This window comes from Gymnogyps californianus, chromosome 20 (genome assembly GCF_018139145.2).
Source record: "Gymnogyps californianus isolate 813 chromosome 20, ASM1813914v2, whole genome shotgun sequence".
Taxonomy (NCBI): domain Eukaryota; kingdom Metazoa; phylum Chordata; class Aves; order Accipitriformes; family Cathartidae; genus Gymnogyps; species Gymnogyps californianus.
This window is the reverse complement of record NC_059490.1, coordinates 12,818,737-12,839,151: the sequence shown is the minus strand read 5'-3', so window position 1 is coordinate 12,839,151 and position 20,415 is coordinate 12,818,737. Positions and strand designations below refer to the sequence as shown.

The 20,415-nt window shown below is 42.9% G+C and overlaps 1 protein-coding gene across 1 annotated transcript; it reads right to left on the bottom strand.

Moving 5' to 3' along the window:
• Positions 1–3,576: 3,576 nt before the first annotated feature.
• Positions 3,577–20,111, bottom strand: SLC13A5 (solute carrier family 13 member 5). Its single transcript, XM_050908990.1, has 12 exons — positions 19,990–20,111; positions 16,977–17,105; positions 15,962–16,098; positions 15,302–15,516; positions 13,146–13,317; positions 11,857–11,979; positions 11,103–11,315; positions 10,206–10,327; positions 9,801–9,919; positions 8,392–8,553; positions 7,026–7,163; positions 3,577–6,276 (listed from the first exon to the last, which is right to left on the bottom strand). Exons 1-12 carry the CDS (start codon positions 20,092–20,094, stop codon positions 6,148–6,150), a joined length of 1,764 nt encoding a protein of 587 aa, XP_050764947.1. The 5' UTR covers positions 20,095–20,111; the 3' UTR covers positions 3,577–6,147.
• Between the last annotated feature and the right edge of the window lie 304 nt (positions 20,112–20,415).

The window sequence follows — 20,415 nt, the reverse complement described above, 5'->3', positions numbered from 1 at the left end:
ATGCTATCAGCGTGGACTCAGTATTGCTTTGCACTGCAAATTGCTGCACAAAATCACAAGCCAAGCCCTCAAAATTGCAAGTCTGCCTTTAAAACTAAGTAATTCAAAACTGAAACAGTGAGTTCCTATTACTTATCTTCTGGTTTTTGAGGCTTTAGAGTTGATATTCAAAGACTTTCCTCCCATGCTGTCACAGCTTTAGGCTTACTTATTGCTTCCAAGAAAAGTCGGGATTCCTACATGACTCAAAGAGGTAGAACTTCAAGAATCACAGCAAATTTCATACAATTTGATTGAACTCACAGACTTTAGCAACATAATTTATTCATTAGTTAGGCAAATCATTTAATCTTTGTCTTAATGCATGAATTAGCAGGACATTTCTAACTAGTTTTACAGGTTGATACGCGTGAAATACAACATTTCAGACTGAAACAGAAAAGTTAAGCAACTTGCTTAAAGTTCGAGTAGAGTCCAAAAAAAGCCTTAATAAACCAGTTTCTGGCGTCTTGCTTTATGCTCACAGTCTCCCTTTAATATGTATACTTTCACAAGTCTTTTCACACAGTTTCCCAGACTAATTTATACACTTACTCTTACACAATCTAGACTCACGTGAAACACTCAGAACAACTTCCTTCCACTTTATATATATGTGTATAATACATATATATAGAAGTGTATAAGCAAAGCGTAGCACACACAGAACTTGCTGGTGTTAGAAAAGCAGTCAGCCTTAGTAGCCCAAACACAATGATTGTCAGCTGGGTGGAGTCAGTGCAACCCTACTGAAGAGCTCCTAGACATGAGGATTTCAATAGACCTCAGTCTGAAAAATAAAGGGGATGGTTGACCATTAAACCAAAACAGTTATGGGCACAAACAAACAAAAATAAACTCTCACAAACTATATCACCAGAGTTCAATAAAGGGTCATTTCATGTTGTCATTTATTAGCTACAAGACAGTGGTGTAAAATTCTAAGTCCAGAAAATCTTTAAGCAATCTTTAGGTAATGTCCTGGTTTCGGCTAGGATAGAGTTGCTTTTCTTCTTAGTAGCTGGTGCAGTGCTGTGTTTTGGATTTAGTGTGAGAATAATGTTGATAACACCCTGATGTTTTAGTTGTTGCTAAGTAGCGTTATCCAAGTCAAGGATTTTTCAGTTTCCCATGCTCTGCCAGCAAGCAGGTGTGCAAGAAGCTGGGAGGGAGCACGGCCAGGAGAGCTGACCCGAACTAGCCAAAGGGATATTCCATACCATGGAACGTCATGCCCAGTATATAAACTGGGGGGAGTTGGCCGGGAGGGGCAGATTGCTGCTCTGGCATCGGTCAGTAGGTGGTGAGCAACTGCGTTGTGCACCACTTGTCTTTTCTTGGGTTTTATTTCTCTCTTTTTTTTGTTATGGCCCTTTTTATTACTATTATTATTATATTTTTAATATTAGTAGTTAGTATTATAGTTATTATTAGTTAGTACTATTAGTATTATTAGTTAGTATTATAGTTACCAGGACAGGTAACCACTATCTAGATATAAGTCTTCAAAAAATGCTCATCAGCGTTCTAGGAACTTTCTTTTTTCTTCCTTGAGTGTCTGTTGATAGTAGAAGCTGGATTTTAATGGCTGTCCAGATGACAAGCCTAGCAAGTGTCCAGTAATGGGCTGCTGGGATTGTGCTGCAATGCACAGAAGTGTGGGAGACTTCACAGTGACACAGCCACCCTGAGCACTGTGCTAAAGTCACATTTATTCACCCACACTGGGAAAACATTGTGAAAACTATCTGTCACTTGATCTAAGTGTTCAGGATTCATTACTACCCTCTTCTTTCCATATTTAGCACAGACATTTAGGGAAAAAAAGATGTGAAGTATGTAAAAATGTATACGATATGTCATTACTAAAAAGAAAGAGGTGCTTTTGTGTCAAGGAATCACTGCTGGATTTTGGCTAGGACTGATTCAGTGATTTGGTTTTTTTCTGGGCTGATTTTCACCAACTGTCCAGTTCCAACACATTGTCAGCAAATGTTTTTTTTGTCTACAACCAGGTTATTGCTCTTTCAAGTGGTAACACACCTGAGCTGGAAAACGAAGTCTGAATAAACCAAAGACGGAGTTCAAGTGAGATCAGAACTCAGCCAGAATGAACCACCTGCTACTCTGAATTCAGCAGCTGACACCAACCAAAGAGGTGACCTGCATAACATAGCCCTACTTCAAACTTAGGGCTCAGGCAGATCTCTACAGTAAGCCAAAGAAGAACATACTCATACTTAAGAGAAAACGGGATGACTTTTGCATCCACATTAAGCTGGAGTCTATTTCTGTCTGGGTGCTTTTTTCAGCTTGGTGACTTCTAGATGCTATATAGAATGCTGAAAGGTTTCTCTTCTCCATTCCACAGATCTACATGTTCAACACACAGGCAGGAAATACCTTTGTCCTCCCTTTGTATGTTTTCCTGTAGTTTGGTCATTCATGAGCTCATTCACACATATGTAACCATTCCCAAACAGCCAGGACTTTGTGGGAATGTCTGCACACAGATACATGAACTAGCAGGAACAAACCCTGTATAATAGCAGCCCCTATCATGATTCTGCAGGTTTGAGACATTCAACATTTGCAGAAACAGTATTAGCAACTTGATATTCTGCGAGAAGAAAGGAAAAGTCAAGGACATTCTACAGAGAGTGAACAGCAAATAGGAAAGCATTAATTTAGCTCCTTATAGGCAGCACTGCTGGCTGTCATGCCAGCTGGACAGCTGACATACCCATTAACCACTAGGAATCACACTCTGCCCACATATGATAAAACAGGAACTGTTTGCTAGCTCAGTGTGGCTGAGTAACCCATCCTGACAAAGTCCACACTGAAGATCCTCCCATGTTCTCTGTTGGCTCTGGTGGTGCATCTTTTGAAGTGGGGGACAAAGGGATTCCTTTATGCCACTACCTTAGGACCATCACAACTTTTGCACCTGAAACAAAAACCCTTTGGTGAGAAGAAAAATAAATGCCATGCAAGACAAGCATCGATCATGATACTTATCCTTCCACGCAGGAAGGGGATGTAACCTCGCTCCAGTAACAAAGCAATTGTCCTTGCTTTACCCATTGTAAGTAACACATATATTTCCTTAGGGCACTGGAACAGGACGACATGCATGCTTGATGCTGAAGAAAAGCCTGTTTGTGCCTGTTACACTGGAGAGTTTGTACAAGATTAATTCTTAAAAACTAGTTGTGTTTCTTAGATTTTTATAATCTTTTAATCGGAAATGAATGAGACAGCTTGTAGGGTATGACACCTGATTTGGTCCCACCTGAGCATTTTCAAAGATGGAAGCTTGAGTTACCACTTAGCTGAGGAAAGAGGAGGAACCATTGATATATAGGTCTGAAGGTACTTAAAGCGGTATCCAAATCTCTGCTTTGCACTGATTCTCTATGGCGTGTACCCTCCTGGATCTTACTGGAGCAATACCATGCTACAGTGGAAGCTAATGTAGAAACAAGTGGTCCACTGTGTTACACAGGAAACAATCCATGCCAGAGAGGAGACAGTTCTAGTAATTTTTTATTTGCCAGGTTCTAATTCTGCAACTCACCCATTTAAATTAAATACAAATCAATCACAGGACGTCATAGAAGTGTCTCAGAAACATACATTTGCTATTAACAGGACAGAGAGGTGACACATCAAATACACCACAGTTATAATAAAACCAGCTTTCTTTATTACCCCGTATGTACGTTCCCCCTGCCCCGGCACTCCTGTCAATAAATCATCCTGTGTGACCATTGATGGAAATAACACAGCAACAGAGGGAAGCTCTTCCCTAGTTGAGATGAGGGCACTTTCTCCCCTTCAAGAAACTTTCAGAACATTCCTTTCTGCAAATGGGGCAGGGAAGTGTCTGTCCTACGGGTTTTAGCTGAAACCAGTTTTAGAGGAGTTTTGATCTGCATGAACTGAGACAGGCAAGCTCAGCGTTACCCACCCATGCAAGCTCCACTGTATGTTACTTGCAATAGCGAAGAGCAAGCACCATGAAGTACCTGGCAGCGGTGAAATGTCCTCATACTGTGAAGTCCATCAGAAGGCAGAAAAAGTCCCTTTCTCAAATGCATTTAGATACCTACAGATGCAAATCAGCATTAAGTGGTGACTGCCAAAGCACAGAAGGTGCTTAACTGTTCCTGGTTTCAATTTCTTCGAACAAATACTGTGATAAGCTTCAGGTGGTGACAAATGTCTGTGACCAAGCCACTTCCTGGCACTAGAACTGGCCTCTTCCTTAGGCAGACCTTGCAAGTGGAACAGTGTTTATCCACATGCTCCACCGTTCCATGGAAGAGGTATGAGGCTGCACCACACGCAGCCAGCTGGCTAGACAGGGTGCCACTGGAGGCACCCAGGAACAACAGTCAGTGGAGAGTTTATGGTGCCCAGCACCTTGAAAGAGCACAGAAGATAAAGGCACGAAAATCAAACCATTCTTGAAGTAGTTTTCTGCTCAGAAAAGCACCTGGTCATTTTGTGGATAAATACTTTCCTCACTTTTAAAGACAAAAATGTGAATATTTTTCCAGTTCTATAAAGAACATTCACGTTAATAACAAAACTATTAAATATCCTACACACGCTACTATGCTAGAGGCCAGATTCTCTGGCCGGAATTCTCTAGCCGGAATTCTATGATTCTATGATTCTATAACTTCTACCTTGCACCCCTTATCATGAGGTGGGGAATCACCATGGGTGCAGAATTTGACCCTTATGTCCTCACAACACTCTTGTGAGGTAGATAGGTACCATGACATCTTCTTCAGGAGGGGAAACTGAGGCAAAAAGAGGTGAACTGACTTGCGTGAGGCTGCACAGCAAGTCTGGGAGCAGAACTCAGGTCACGCCCACAGATCTCTCCACTGTAACACGCTGCCTTACCTCCCACCCAACTTCATCTCCAGGGCTGAATGAAAAGCATCCACATACCACTGACAAAATACACCTAGTCCAACACTAGTCTTTCTGTGGACTACTTCTGCTTCAGAAATGACATAAACAGGTGCTACAAAACACTTTTCTCACAGGACCTGAATTCCAAAATACACAAGACAACTCCCATTGCTGTCAGCCAGCACAAGCCCTAATATCTGGGCCCCTAAATTTTTACAATGCCTTCAATTAAAGCCTTTCTCATGCCTTGTCTCCACTCCAAAATTCCAGAGTTAATTAATAAGGCACATCAGGGGCTAATCCAGGAACTTTCACAATAGGTGTCAAGTCCTGTAGGCCATTGGTCATTTCCAGGCTGGCACTAACAAAACGCTGGTTGGCATGTGAAACCACATCCTGTGGCCGGGAGATGGAAAGGCTCCTGGCCCTGCCAGTGCCACAGTGCAAGAAACACAAAGCCAGCCTTAACTCATCATTGCCCAAGACATCAGCTGAATCATGACCAGCAGGGAATGATGTTATCTCAACCCTCAATAAGGGTGTCTAAATGCAGTGAGATTTGGAAGTGAAAACAAGGCAATGGAAAATGTGCTGGATGTTGACTTGGAAGGATTCCACCACATGGCTGAGGCCCGACTAAAACATAACATAACATAACATAACATAACATAACATAACATAACATAACGTACCCCTTCTTTCTCTAGACAAGTGACAACAGGGATTTCTCTGTACAGCTGCTGACTTGTGGATATAAGCAATAGTTAATGAATTTTCAGCCCCTGCCTGAGTGCAGTGTTCAATGCTAATGATTTACAAGTACATACCAGTGATACAATAGTTCAAACCATTTGATACAAGAGTGTGCCCTCTCTTTATTTGAAGTTCGATAAATTCTAAATCTTGACCTTGATTGGAGGTACAACGGATCACTTGATCATACTTAAGATCCAGACACATGATCCTTAGGGTTGTGTAATTAAACAGCACTTTTGGCTCCAGCACGACCGGAATAAATTTGAGTTGGTTCATGCCTGAACTGATGTGTGACTCCCGGAAGGTAGCAAACACCTGACACTGGATCTGAAGTGGTGACGAGACTCTATATGGGGCTTCGGGCAACAGAGAGTAGTATTAAGGGTCCTTTTCTTGTTTAACACATTAATTCTTCACTGCTCACTGGTTAGTTGTGCTGTTTGCCCAGGTTGGGAATGTGTCCAGCTCAAACATAGGTCTTCCCCATGTGTTGATGGCCAGTGTGACACAGAGGACTCCAATGATGTTCATCACTATTCCAGATCTAACCTGTGAGGACGAAAGTCCAAACGAACAACAATAACCAAACACCAGCACAGCAAATTGCAGCAAGGCCTATTTGTACATACACAAGAAAGACACATGGTCAAATAAATCGCAGAAATAGCCATCGTACCCACTGCCCTATGTTCTTGCTTAGGTGGAAATACCAGGGAACACACTGTGCAAAGCCTTTGAACACTTTGCTATATAACTAGTCTAGGAGCTTTAAGGCATGTACAACAAGTTGCTCTTATTAGTTAACGAACAGCTTCTGCCCCCTTCAAGTCTCCAGTTCGAAAACCGATAATGTTTGGGTGTTCGGCACAGAACCTGGCACTGTGTGGTCTGGCAGGCAATCAGAGGACCAGAGCCTAGGGCAACTGATTGTTACCTTCTGCTTTCAGCTCCAGTGGAAACAAGGCTTCAGCTACACTCGCCAAAGCCCCAGAAGACTGGAAAGCACTGACTGCATTTTAACCCTTCAGTGTTTGAGAGACTTACAACTTGTCGGTTTTTAATTTCAGTTGGGCTGGGCTGTATGTCTGCCAAAGCCTGTGAGAAAGGTACTGTTACATCAGAGATGCAAATCTTTATTGCAATATTAACACTGCGTAAGAGAGGGGCATAGGGTGGTTACCCATAAGAGCTTCCTGGTACTTTGGAAATACCTGGCTAAGAAAATTAAACTCTCACCATATTTCAGGATAAAGGCAATGGAGAGCTTCAGATAAGAGACCAGGCAATTATCATCTTACCATATCCAAAACACGGATGTGGCCATAGGAAAACACTATCGCATTTGGCGGTGTTGCAACAGGTAGCATGAAGGCAAAGGAAGCACTGAGAGTACCAGGCAGCATAACATACAGAGGATGGATCTTGACAGATGCAGCCTGCAATGAAATGGAGAGAATATCACACTGGAGGTGTTCCAAAAGAAAAGCATAAAGAACGTTCCCCAGACCATTGAGACACACAGGCTCATTTCATTTCCTGGTATTATATCACCAGAGTAATTTACATGCATTTTGTTCTGAAATCCACACGTGCTTAAAGATAACTTTGCTCTCGTTTCCTGTCCCACAATACTTAAAAACAATGCTTGATTCTTTCTTGCTTGTTTTGCTTTATGGTATAATTAGGCGTTCTGGTCAAATTTATCCAGCGATCTTCACTTTGACCTCGGACCACACTTTTGCCAGGGTAACACAGGGATGGGATTATAATTACTAGGCACATGGAGTAACACTCTTAGATGTTACATAAACTCTGTGGGACTCAGAACTTAAGTGCCAATTTAAGTCACTAATAGCTCAGCACCTTGATTGGGATAATTTTACTTTATGAAACGGTGTAGAATAAAGCGGTTGTACTTTCCAAATTAAAGAACAAAGTAACCTATTTTTTCCTTTATGCTACAATTTCAATTCTGCTCAGAAAAGGCAGCAAAACTTACCAGCAAAACTTACCAGGTTTTCCTCCATAAGTTTTAAAATTGTTCTGGCTTCCTATGGAAAACGACACATTTCTAATAATCAGGCCTACTACTTTCTGTATTCTAGCATAAAACCATGAAGATGAAGGAACCATTCAAAGGGATGAATAACAAGTGTGGATTTTGGTTTGGGTTTTGTGTGTGTGTGTTTTTCCAGTTCTGAGTTGATGGTTCAAATACAAAATGACCAGAAGTAACTGATGTTTGTTGATCTGTATTAAAAAAGTGACTCTCACTTCACTTTCTCTGGAGCCAAGGCACACACCTTACAGAAGGCTTGAACTGGCTTCGTTTTCAGTGGGGGTGCCATGGGATAGGCATCCCAAATTAGCTTCTTCCCCCAAGAAGCTGGTTCTCAGGCTTCAGGCATATAGGTAGGGCAGGTTGGAGAAAGTTTGCATTCCTACTTTCTGTCTACATATGATGCTATAAACATAGCAGTGAACAGCAGCTAAAATCACTATCCATTATGGTATACTGTCAGATGGACTGTTTCATTACTGGCTTTCAGATTAACACTGGAGCAACATTCAAGACAACAAATATGATATTGCTTTGCCACTAGAGACTGTCAGTTTAACTCTGATCTCCCAGCTGACAGGATAACAGGATGGAAGTAATCTTACCATGGATGAAAAGACAGGTAGGAAGAGGGTGGCTGTGGCAACATTACTGGTGCATTCGGTGAAGACAGCTATAATAAGCGAAAGTACTGTTGCAATGGCCCACGGTGGGATAGATCCTAGTGGAGTCATTTGATGACCCAGCCAAGCTGAGAGCCCAGAGTTCTGACAAGAAAAAAAAGTGTTTTTCAGTGAGGCTTAGAACCCCTAGCTCTTGAACAGGGAACTCATGTTATGTGTAACACTCCTACCAAACAATGCTAAGTGACTCCTGAATTATATAAACACCATCGGGGAAAGTACAATGATCTGTCACAAACACTAAAAGAAATTCCTTGCCAACTAGACATAATACTGAGTCCCACTTTCCTGATTTTTCTGGAACCCAAATACTTGCTCACACTTTGGATACAAAATTATGGGTTTTTGCTAAACAGAAACAATTATTGCTGAGATGATTGCAAATACTTAATGTATCACTCAGAAGTTTCCTGGCATGTTTTTCTAAGGTTTCTGAAGATACTGATGCTGTATGAATGCTCTGTTGTAGGAACATAGGCAGTGATTGACTCAAACAGCTTACAAAACCTTTGACTTGATGGCTTCTAATGCTCTGGAGCTTTAATAATGTATGTATGATGAATGTAAGACCCTAGAGCTTTAATTTGCCCCATGGTTTAAAACTACCTAGCCACAAAACTTAGATCTGAATATGTATTTCCCCAAAGCATGGCACTGTTGATAGCTAAGGCTTGCTTTGATTTAGACGCATCTTAGCAGTGATGAAGGAAACAATATTGTTCACCTCACGATTCTTTCCTGTTTTGGGAATTCATCTGCCTTTTCTGTGAATTTATGAACATAGGATCAAACCATGGGCTTATGGAATACACCATATCGCCTGGCAACAGCCACTGACAAGAAGTTCAATAAACCCCACTGTACACAATTTTGGAAGATATCTACCCACAATGATTTTCTTCCTGACCACTTCAGTAGTGGTTTGGTTTAAATCTGGAGATATATATCCTTTAAACAAACCTCAAATGGTTCTGAAAATCTTACAAGTGTTATCTGTACTTCTATTTTTCTAGCCAGGGCTGGGATTGGGATGATAACAGAAATAAGAAAGGCTGCTTTTCTGGTCTGTCCAGCCAGTGAAGATCCCCAACTACTTGGCAGCCTCCAAGAGGTAAGATAAATAGAAGAAACTTGGTCAGAGCACATAAATTCCTGAAAGAGAGGCACGAACATTCACCTCTCCTCCCAATTTTTGCTAATTTGGATCTGCCTCCAGATCTGAACATCTCTACTGGGTTTGGCTTTGGGTGCATGCCCAGTAATACAGGACTAGATAACAAACCAGGGAAGTTCGCCTTTGAGTCAGAGAAAAACAGATGTTCAGGACATACTGCGCTTGCATCAGCCAAAGCAAAACCTCCTCCCAGCAGCAGCACAATGCTCCAGGGCATCTTCCTCTGAACCACATTCCAGTCTAGCAGCGGGGCTGATAAAAATGGCTTTTTTATATCTGAAGTGAGAAATGAAAAGCAGAACATGTTTTAGGAGAGTGAAGACATTTTGTCTCCTTTTCTATAAGGTACTAGGGAAAGACCCAACAGACGGATGCATATTACTGAGAAACCTGCACAGGGTAAGGCTAACACACATGAGCAGGGACCATGCCCCAGCCCTGCCCAAGAAGTGAGGGAGGTGAGCTACCCTGGACAACTGCATGCAAATCCAGTATATGTTTCTGCCACGTTAGCTGGAGCTGGCTAACTCTTTCACAATGTTACAATTCCTCTTTTAAATACCTTCTTCAGTCTGTTCAGGGTCAGACATGCTTGGATTCCAGCCTATGAATTTAGGTTTATTAGCAGGAAGGATAAACAGTAGCAGGGCAATAAACACAGCAGGAGCAGAATCAGTGATATACCTAAAGAAGAAAAGAGAATATAGCTTAGAAAATAGACATCTTTCTCCTAGAAGATGGCTGCCTTCCAGCGTTGCAGTCATGGCTCTTTGTCATCCTGTTTGGGGCTTGTACATTAGCAAAATGGGTCATTAGTTCATGACTGAGATCTCTCAGACCTGCCACAACACAAACACAGTAATAAAAGAAACTAGCTACAATACACATTAATAACCAGACTCACAGATGATAACGACTCCTGGGAGCAGGGCTCCTTCTCTGTGGTGAAGCCAAGATTCAACAGTTGTATCTCAAAGAAAGATGTGTAAAGAAATGGCCTGAATGATAGTCCCATCGTGCATTTTATGTTCTTAATATGCCACAGACATTATGCAAAGAAGCCATTCAGAGCACCAAATCAATTTCCCAGTGAATTCTAAGCTATTGTTTAGTGGTGATATTACCAAATATTCAAATGACACTGCAACTGATTGGAGCTCATGCAAACAACATACTAACGTGTACATCAGTGTGACTGAGACCAACATTAGAGAATTTTCTCTTTCTTTAGGAGGTTCAGCTTGCTCCATGTCCCAGTCTCCAGCCTTCATTGCAGTACAGACTGTCAAACAATAGATCAATTGGTGATCTCACACACAAGCGATAGGATCAAGCTCAGCAAATGTGAATTCAGATAAGGTCGGAATGAATGACCCCACACTCAAAATGGAACGTAAGAGCAAGGGAATCTGATTCACAACCAAGAGGGTACAGGATGAAAAAAGTCCTAAAAACTTACTTTTCTCCTTCTGGGAAGAGTCTGGTGGCCCAGCCTTTTACAAAGCCTGGGTGTCTGGAAAACCACAAGAGAACCAGCAAAACAAACATTAGGAGGACATTGAATTCAGCGTAAGAGATAGGGCCTAATTTCTTCATTTCTGCCTTCAGCACGTTGTATGCAGCTTTTTCTTTAGCAGTTCTCTCTGTCCCACAGCCCCAGCTTTTTTTAAAGCTTTAAGAAAAAGGGAGAAGAAAATACTGTAAGTATTAACATTCTAGAGGGACTTAACATGCTTGCCACTCTGAAGCTGTCACTCCTGGGGACAGACACAGACTACAGCAGAGGCCAGGAACAAAGAAATGACAACAATGTCAAAGTATTTCTTGGGGATGTGCCAGTTCTCACAGAAGAATGGGGTCTATGAATGGATGTAAGTCTCTGTCCAATTTGGAGCAACCTGGGATGAAAAACTCAGTTTTTCAAGGGTAGCAATACAGATATGCTAGCTCTCCTAGGGTTGAAATTCACAGCTGTCAAATTGAAAAAAGAAAAGGCAATTCTGTCTGAACATTAAGAATGTATAAAGCTTTTGCCGTAGTGCAACTCCCATGAACGCAAAAGGTTTCCAGACCTCAAAAGATGCTGTGAAATGGAACTGCTCTCTGCTACAAAATTAATAACTTGCCAGTGCATTTGTTTTATCCAGATTTCTCAGTAAGGTGATCTGCATTAGCTGACGGGTTTACACAATATCATGTAGTTAAATACTCACTTGAGTCCCATGAAGGAGCACTGTAACCAAAGCCAAGCTAGTACCAACATCAGAATCATGTTTGGGAATGCAAACCCAAACCAGGAAGCAAAATTCACAATATCATTATTGTTGGGGTATAACCTGAAAGGAAAAATGCTTTCTGTATGAATGTCAAAACATTCAGTAATCTACTCTCCCTTTAATATGTGCTAGTGACAATTAAACATGTAAATCTAGGACAACCATTACAAGTAATCACAGGCAACATCCATAGCCTAACTGAAGTCAATAGGAAGGCAGCCTGGATTTCAGAGCAGAACTTAAATGATCCTCAGTTTTCTCTGTAGTTTACTTTAATGCATACAGAAGCTCATGTTGATATTTTAGGTCTCAGTAAGGCAAGCGCTGCTGAAAGATCTCCCACACATTCTAGGTACCTTTCACTTCCAACATGCCTGCTCATTTATCCCAAGACAAGACGTTCTTTCTTCCTCCCCATTCATTCTGATAAGAGAGAAAGAATTGTCTTTCCTGAAATTAATAGCTGCACTTCTGCTCACTTCAACAGAAGACAAAGTTGCTAGCTGGCTTAAAAGAATGAAGCCAGTGTTTTAAGAACAGCAATTTTTGTTCTTCCCTGCGTCCATCAATGATGACTGGAAGAAAAATACCAATAGCAAATTTCCAGCTGGGTGTTAAAACCAACAGATAATGTGGCAGCTGAGGCTGAAGTACTCCCAACAGAAGGAAGCAATGTTAAGGGACTGTTGTGGAGTCTGCAAAACTTCCACTGTAGATTAGGTTGCATTTAAATCAATTCCCAAACTCCATTTAGCAAAGAGAGTATTTTGTGGATAACTCCTTTCCTTTACAACAGTATCTGTACAGTTTCCACAGCCACAGCATGGAGGAATAATATTATAGGTGAGGCTAAGCTATTTTTAGCTCTCTTCAGTGTGCTTCTGAGAAGAGTTAATCACACATTCTTCTGATGCTCTTCACTGCAGTTCCTCTGCTGATGCGCTGCATTTCAGCTTAAAAGAAGGAAGCAGAAGAACCAGTATCTCATGATCAACCAGCTGTCTGCCAATTACCAGCAAGTATTTCCAAGTTTCTCAGGAGACCTACAGTACCAGCACATACCTGCCTAAAAAAGGCTGAAGCAGAAAAATGAGGCCCATCACTTCATACACATTCCTCACTCTCAGTTCAACTGGTTTGCAACTGAAACTGTCATCTAAGACTAGTCAGTTGGTCACAGAAACAGTAAGATAGTATAAGTAAAAGAAATAGCGAGAATCACTTACTGATTCATCTGGCCTTTCAATACCATGTTTGGTCCTGTTCCAGTGAGTGTTGCAGTTCCTCCAATGCTGGCAGCATAGCATACACAAAGTGTCATTCCCTTACATACACGCTTCCTCATCTTCTTTTCCTCAGAAGATCTGGGGTCATCAGGGACTTGTCCATTGCTTATGACTAGACACAAAGAACACGACTTGCCTCAGATAAAGTTAGGGAGGCAGAGAGTTCAGGACGGGGTCTGCAGGCTCAGCGCTTCCAGTTTGTGTAGGCCATTTATTTTAATTTAAAAAAAAACACAGATATGTCCCTAAATACTTTGGACTCATGTTCATGAGGAGCTGAAGAGAGAGGTTGACAATCTGGGTCTACATGATCCAAGGATGCTGTTGTCCATATCAGCGCCACAGCTTCTCAGCAGTAATTTCCCGTTTCACAGAGAGGCTTACCACCAGCCAGATATTGTAGTCACTGGAACCATTCCAATACCACAGTGAGAACCCAACTAGCTTTAACAGCTGTGAATATGGGCAGAAAAAAACCCACCCAAAACCAAATTCTTGCCTGGCATAACTGTTAAGATCAGTATGTTATGTCAGCTTACATCAGCCGTGAAATTTTGCTGCTGTGTCCATTGTTCTCTGAGGTTAACAGTCTAATCTTGAAGTCTAACTGGACTAATGGAGCAGGACAATGAATTTACGGCAATTACAACCAACTCAACACTACCAAAGGGTATTTTTCACGCACACGTTTATTACCTTCACTACATGTTAAAATACATCAGTCAGCAAAGCCAAGCAGATCCTTCTAAGTGGACAGAAAACCAGCAAAATTATTATTAGTGGTCTTAGAGCAGAAGTCCGGTTTTGGGAGTCAAGAATCAACATTAAAAAGAGCATTTGCAAATATGAAAACTTATCTTTAATACAACTGTTTGGAAGCTAGAAGTGAGCAACCTTACAGAGCACTCTGTGACCAAGTGGCATTCTTGTGGGCTTGCACATCTTACATAAACATGGTGTCTGAGCTTTGCATAATCATAGTGCATTCTCCCTTCACAAGTGAGGTAAGAAATGAAGCAATCAAAAAGCAGAGATCACGGTTGGATCTAAACTATGCTTCCAAGGTCCAAACAAATATGGCAGTTATGAGTCAATCTCAGAGCAATGTCTGGCACACATAAAAACCCTTCTTCTACACTGTGTCTTCCATGGACATGTAAGCCAGAAAATGGGCATGGTGTGTCCCAGGCAGGTGGCTTGAAATGTGGGACACAGTATGCACTACCAACATTTGCACTCGTTCTTGCACACAGTCACACAGGGAATTGTGGCAGATCAACTTGCTAATTCAGTGAAATCACATCTCCATGAAAATCCCCAAGACAATCCTTCCTCCTCTGAAAGAAAAAGGCACCACGGATCTGATCTTTAATGGTATTTAATAATATAGCCCTCTGTAGCAGCACAGCAGAGCAGTGAAATCAGACGGACTGAGCTTGTGCACATGGTTCAAACCAAGTGAAACCTACTGCAGAACCACAACATTGACAGAAGGACCTTGTGGAGTCAAGCATCAGGGTAAGATCACACTTTAAAGTGTTCCAAAGAGTTGTTTGTCTACAGTGAGTCAAACAACACCAGCTCCTCTTTTCCAAGTAGCTTTTAAAGTATTCCTCTTTCTTCTCCCCACCTCCACATACAATCTGGTCCATAAAGAGATATTTATTACCCCAGAACCAAAATAGGTTGCGTTTGCACAAAATTTTTCAAACATTCCTACATGGCTTAGAAGCTGAATCCCCACTGATAATCACAAGATTTAGAAAGTCGGATGCTGGGGGGTTGGATATTTCCCACAGGATATGCTTTTCACTTCCCTGAGCAGGCTGTTAAGACTAGGAAAACTATGGGAGGATGACCCCAGCTTGAAGGAAAGAACATAACAATCTGCATGGGATCTAACACTAAGCATAACAAAATGGCAGCCACCAAAATTGGAAGCCATTTTGTAAAACCTAAATGTCATGCATTTAGGGATTTTCAGTCAGGTTACCATCCTCTTTCTTTGGCAAAGGTACAGAGAACTCCTTCTAGGTCAGGGAGCTCTGAGCATAGCAAGTTCAGTAGAATCAACTCACTGCTGAGTAGGCCCTTACCATGCACTGAAATGGGATCTGATGCATTCTTTTCCTCCAGCTCAATCACTGTATTTGTTTGCCCGGTTGCTTGTTCCATCATGGTCACGTCATACTCTGTGTTGTCCATTTGATCCAGGACAGCCTGGACAATGGGAATCATCATGGCAGTGGTGGCTGTGTTACTTATCCACATGGACAGGAAGGCAGTGACTATCATAAATCCCAGCATGAGGCTGAAAAGAGAGAAACAGGCAGAGAAGAATGGAAGAAAGAAAACAGATGCTGCAAGGCTTTGTAGTCACCGTAATATAGAGAGTAGAGCCCAGACAGGGATGTGTGTAGCATCCAGTAATACAAAGCAGGGCCAGATTCCCTTCTACGACAGCTCTGCCACCTTCACTGAAGGAATCCCAGAAAGCAATTTAGCTCCTTAGTCTGCGCATGATTAAGTCTGTCATCATTTTGTCCCCAATGGCAAGCACCTAGAATTTAGCCAGATGCTGGTTTTGGCTAAAGGACAAATAAACTGTTCCTGCTGCCAGACTTCACCTCCAGAAACTCTGTACAAGTGGAGCTAAACAAGTTCTTGAAGGTTCCTTCTCTGCCGAGTGTTAAACACCATCCCTAGGCCTCTGCTAAATTGACAGAGGCAAGAAAGAAGTAATGTAATACTCTTACAGCGCAGGTTTCACCCCAAGAATCAGCAGGACCCTCAGCGCAATCCTTTTGTGAAGATTCCACTGTTCAACAGAAATTGCAACAATCAGCCCTCCAACGAAGAGCATGTTTGTGTCATTTAGGTACTGCAAGCACACCTGAAAGACAGAGAAGGTAGGTCAGGAGCCCAAATGTCGCCTCTTGCTACCTTCACTAGTACATTTTGCCTTCCGTCCTCTCAAAGCCATTTATTGCACCAGGCCCCATTCCAACATTGGCAGAAGGGGCAGTTGCAGCCTCAGAGCTACCTCCAGTTTCCTGAACCCTTGATCCCCTGTTTAAGTGCTGAACTGTCTAGTGCAGGGGCTCTTTGTGCATCATGAACCTTCTTTTTGGATCATCAGGAGTTAATAAAGTACAAAATGACAGCAGTTTCCTAAAACATTGTTAGGGGCTCGAAGTATTGTGTAGGTACGAGAAATGCTGAGCTCCAAAACGGACTTCTCAGCACCTTTAGCAACCACACCTGCCCTTACCAGCTTGTTGGCCAGTAGTGAACCTGGGCTACGGTACCTAAATACAGCCTCTCTCCCTTGGACTGAAGTACTAGCAGAAACAGCCAGAATGAACTTTGGAGGGGACAAAGTGTACTTGCTGGCATCATGCTGTCTACTCTGTCAGAAGTTTGTCCCGTGCATTTTGAAATCTCCCAGAGGATATGTCAGCACTGCTCTCTCATGGGATTGGTTATGAACACACAAACTGCTGGCACTAGTGGGATGCTCTCCAGCATGATCCATGCCCAGAAACGGACCTTACCCTTTATCACCTCAAGCCCCACACCCTTAACATTTTGGGCAAATGTGTATTTAGTTCAGCATCTTCCCATACAGGAACCCTGAACACTGCTCAACGTGTTCAAAAACAGCACCACAGAACTGGAGCGCTTTCCTATCAGACTTGTTTGCTAAATATTGATGGGGGATCAGAGCAATGGATATCCCTGCATCAGATCTGGATTGAGCAAGTTCCTTACTGATTTAGAGCTCTGAACTCCAAGCAGAGGGAAAAATACAACAGGCATGAGGGAGGTAACAGCCAGTGGGATCACTTCAGTGCACCAGTACACAGCCATGATGATGATGATATATGCACATTTGGCCTCCTGCAACATAATGGAAGACACATTTAAGCACAGAAAACTATTCTTAAAGATAAGAAACACATTGGTAGCTCTTATAAGGGACCCAAACACTCCATTGTCTGTAACTTAACAGGTTATGCTGAAATAGGTAGCAGAGACATGAGGATTTAAACTTTTACTTTTAAACCTTGTTCTGAAGTCACTTGCATAAAAAGATCCTTTTGACCACAGTGCTTGTTCTAATGCACCCACACAAAATGTAGGGTGTGAGAAAAACAAACCTTCCACAACTAGGTAAGTACATAGCTTGCAGCATGCAATTACCTCTTGGCAGTTGAGGTAAGCACATTTCACATCTAGGAGCCAAGAATTTTTAATAGTGTTTGTAGATTTGGGAATTTCTATTTTGAGTTAATGATTTTTGAATGGATGGCCAAATTTCCCAGTGTGGATGATTAGGTTGTCTGAAATTCAGAAGTCTTCCAGGTGTGTCCAGTAACACACCTGAGCCCAGAAACTGTATCACTGAATAATTTAGAAGTTCTTAACTTTTTAAAGTAACTCTTAGAGTAAAACTCTTACCTTTTTTTTTTGGTGACTAAGCATGTTACAGCTATTTAATTACTTTCCCAAATCATACTGTGCTTACCTACTAAGGGGATTCCCCAGATTAGAATGTTGTAATACATCTTTTTATACTGTTGATCAGGCATTCTGTAACCTAGCCTTCCTTGGTCTGTACTTTCAAAAATGTTAGGAGAAGCAAGCATTCATTAGCCACAGTAAACAGTGTTTTAAAGCTTAAGGCAGTGTTCTGTAGTTGAGAGTTTGCTCATATTTAGAGTATGTGTTTATAGGATTTTATTCTAATACAACAAATGGGACTTTATTGCAAAAATAAATGGCGTTACAGTGACATTTAAAAATTGCCGTAAAGTGATATTTATAAATAGGGGTGTGTTTTCCTTCATTTTGTTGAGAAGCTTAAGAACCAGAAAACAGCCTTTGTAAGTAATTTGAATTTTTTTTTTCTTCAGGTTTCCAGGAGATTAATTACAAGTTTTGAAAAAAATATTTCTTCAGAGACTAAAAGATATCAGACAGATCCTATTTAAGCCTCTTCCCTTAATAAATATGATGTAAGCTCATGACACAATTTATGCTGTACCACAGTAACTAAGTGCTAGAACTGACTGTGGTTAATCTGTTGCCAGTATGAAAGACAGATAAACAACCCTATGTGAATAAAATTCACAATACAGAAGAAACACTGGTTTTGTAGAGTGGAGAGTAAATAATTTATGTGAAGTTAAAAAATACAACCATGCTTATAAATTAACTCCAACAACCACAGCCAATTCAAACAACCAAATATCTGGAATTAAATATATATCTGTATCTATACCTATATCTATCTGTGATTTATGGGAACAGTCACAGAATGTTTCTTCGGTGTCTCTGTACAGTTGACAGGAAACACAGTGATCCGCCTTCTCACTAAGAGCTTACAAAGCAATCACTGACGGAAATGTTACTCTCCCATTGTGAAATACTGTAATTTCCCAGATTTCCCCATCTCATTAGACTGATGACACAATATTCCTACAATACTGGAAAACTGAAGACATACTTATTTTTTCAGGGAAATTATTTTTCCTAATATTGATCACAGTGATGCCTAACAGTCAGGAATTCCTCCTTCTATAAAGCACCAGCAATCAACTGAAAGGCAGGGCTGATATTACTTAAGACAGGTAAACCAGAATGGCTGGCAATTTTGTTTATCAATATGCATGACATTTTCCTGTACTTTAAAATACACTGAGCAATACAGGTCACTCAGAAGAAAGACTGTTTTTAGCATTAGAATAGCCTCTGAAGCTCTAGTAGGCTAAAATACTGTAAACTGAGCTTTCACATTTTGCCAAGAAGGCTACAAGACATTAAAGACTAAACTCTTCACTGGGTTATTCCAATTTTATGCTGGTATAACTCCACTGAAAGCAAAGGAGTTGTGCCATCGCCATCACTGGAGTAAGATGGATGTGAACTGGAGGATATTGCATTTGAAACCCTGTTACGATCACTGCATAACACACAATGCATGGCTTCCGACTGCACCACTGATGAAGAATGCCACTCGGCAACACTCTTTAAAGTATCTCAGAGCCTCAGCAGCAGAGTGAGCTGGAGAACCCAGAAGTCCTGTCTTTCAGTCCACCGCCATCATTCCTAGATAATGCAAGACACAATTCTAAATCTGCAGGCCAGTTATGCATATATTTATCTTTGGCCGAAGAAGAATTGCATCTAATTTGCAAGATGGGTTGGGTCTGTGGGAGCCCCAGGTCCTGGCAGTGGCACAACCCTTAGGATGAATAGAGATTGGCACAGAGCTGCTTCTGCAAGTTCAGCTGCCTAGCACCAGCGTCTGAAGATCATCTGGGAGTGAAACCTGCAACACACGTTCCCGAGATCTGGGACTGAGTCGCTCCCTGAGCTGCACAGAAATGCCTCAGGGACCAGGTGGCAGGAAGGATCTGCTTCAGTCCCCTGTGGAGAAGCGGAACTGCATTGGCAGGGATCGGGCACCGCCTGCTCAGGTGGCAAAGCAGATGCTGTGGCGAGGGCGGACTGGGTGGCCAGCGCTGCAGAGGGCGTCTGGGGCACGGCCCCGCACGAGGCGGGCAAGCAGGCTGGGTGCCCAGCAAGCCCGGACAGGGCCCTGTGTGCCTGGCTGGGACAGGGGCTCCCGGGCAGCAGGGCCCAGACCCGGGGGGCAGGGGGGCAGGCTCCTTTCGGGCAGCAGGGCTCACACCTGGGGGGCAGAGGGGTGGCTCCTGTGGGGTAGCAGCGGCCGGACCTGGGGGGCTCTGTTCCCCGCGTGGGCCCCGCAGGCACTTACCCGCGTCGGCACAGCGACCGGCAGCGGCAGCAGCAGCAGCGGCGTGAGGAAGAGGATGGCGAAGGACCGGTACCTCAGCAGGGGCCGCAAGCACGTCGGGGCCATCTTCTGTGGGGATACACGGTCAGGGCGCGAGCGGGAGCAGCGCCCGCCGCCGCCGCCTTAAGTACGGGGCGGCGGGGCCGCGGCGGGAGGGACATGGCGGGGGGCGACCCGACCCGCCCGCGCCCTGACGGGACACCGGGCCCGCCCGCGCCCGGACGGGGGCCGGCCGCTCCCGCCCTGACGGGGCACCGGGCTCGCTCCCGCCCTGACGGGGGCCGGGCAGCCGGGTAGCGGTGCGGACAGGGATCAGGAGCGGGCGGCAGGCAGGAGAGCCGCGGGCCTGGCGCCAGCCCAGCGCCCCTGCCCCGCGCCCGGCCGTGC

Excerpts from the sequence above, each read along its gene's own strand:
- SLC13A5 (XM_050908990.1), bottom strand. The coding sequence starts at position 20,094 with ATGGCCCCGACGTGCTTGCGGCCCCTGCTGAGGTACCGGTCCTTCGCC. Across the intron at positions 8,554-9,800 it reads CTTTGGCTGATGCAAGCGCA|AACTCTGGGCTCTCAGCTTG; the intron begins GTATGTCCTGAA and ends TTTTCTTGTCAG. Across the intron at positions 6,277-7,025 it reads ACATCCGTGTTTTGGATATG|GTTAGATCTGGAATAGTGAT; the intron begins GTAAGATGATAA and ends TCGTCCTCACAG.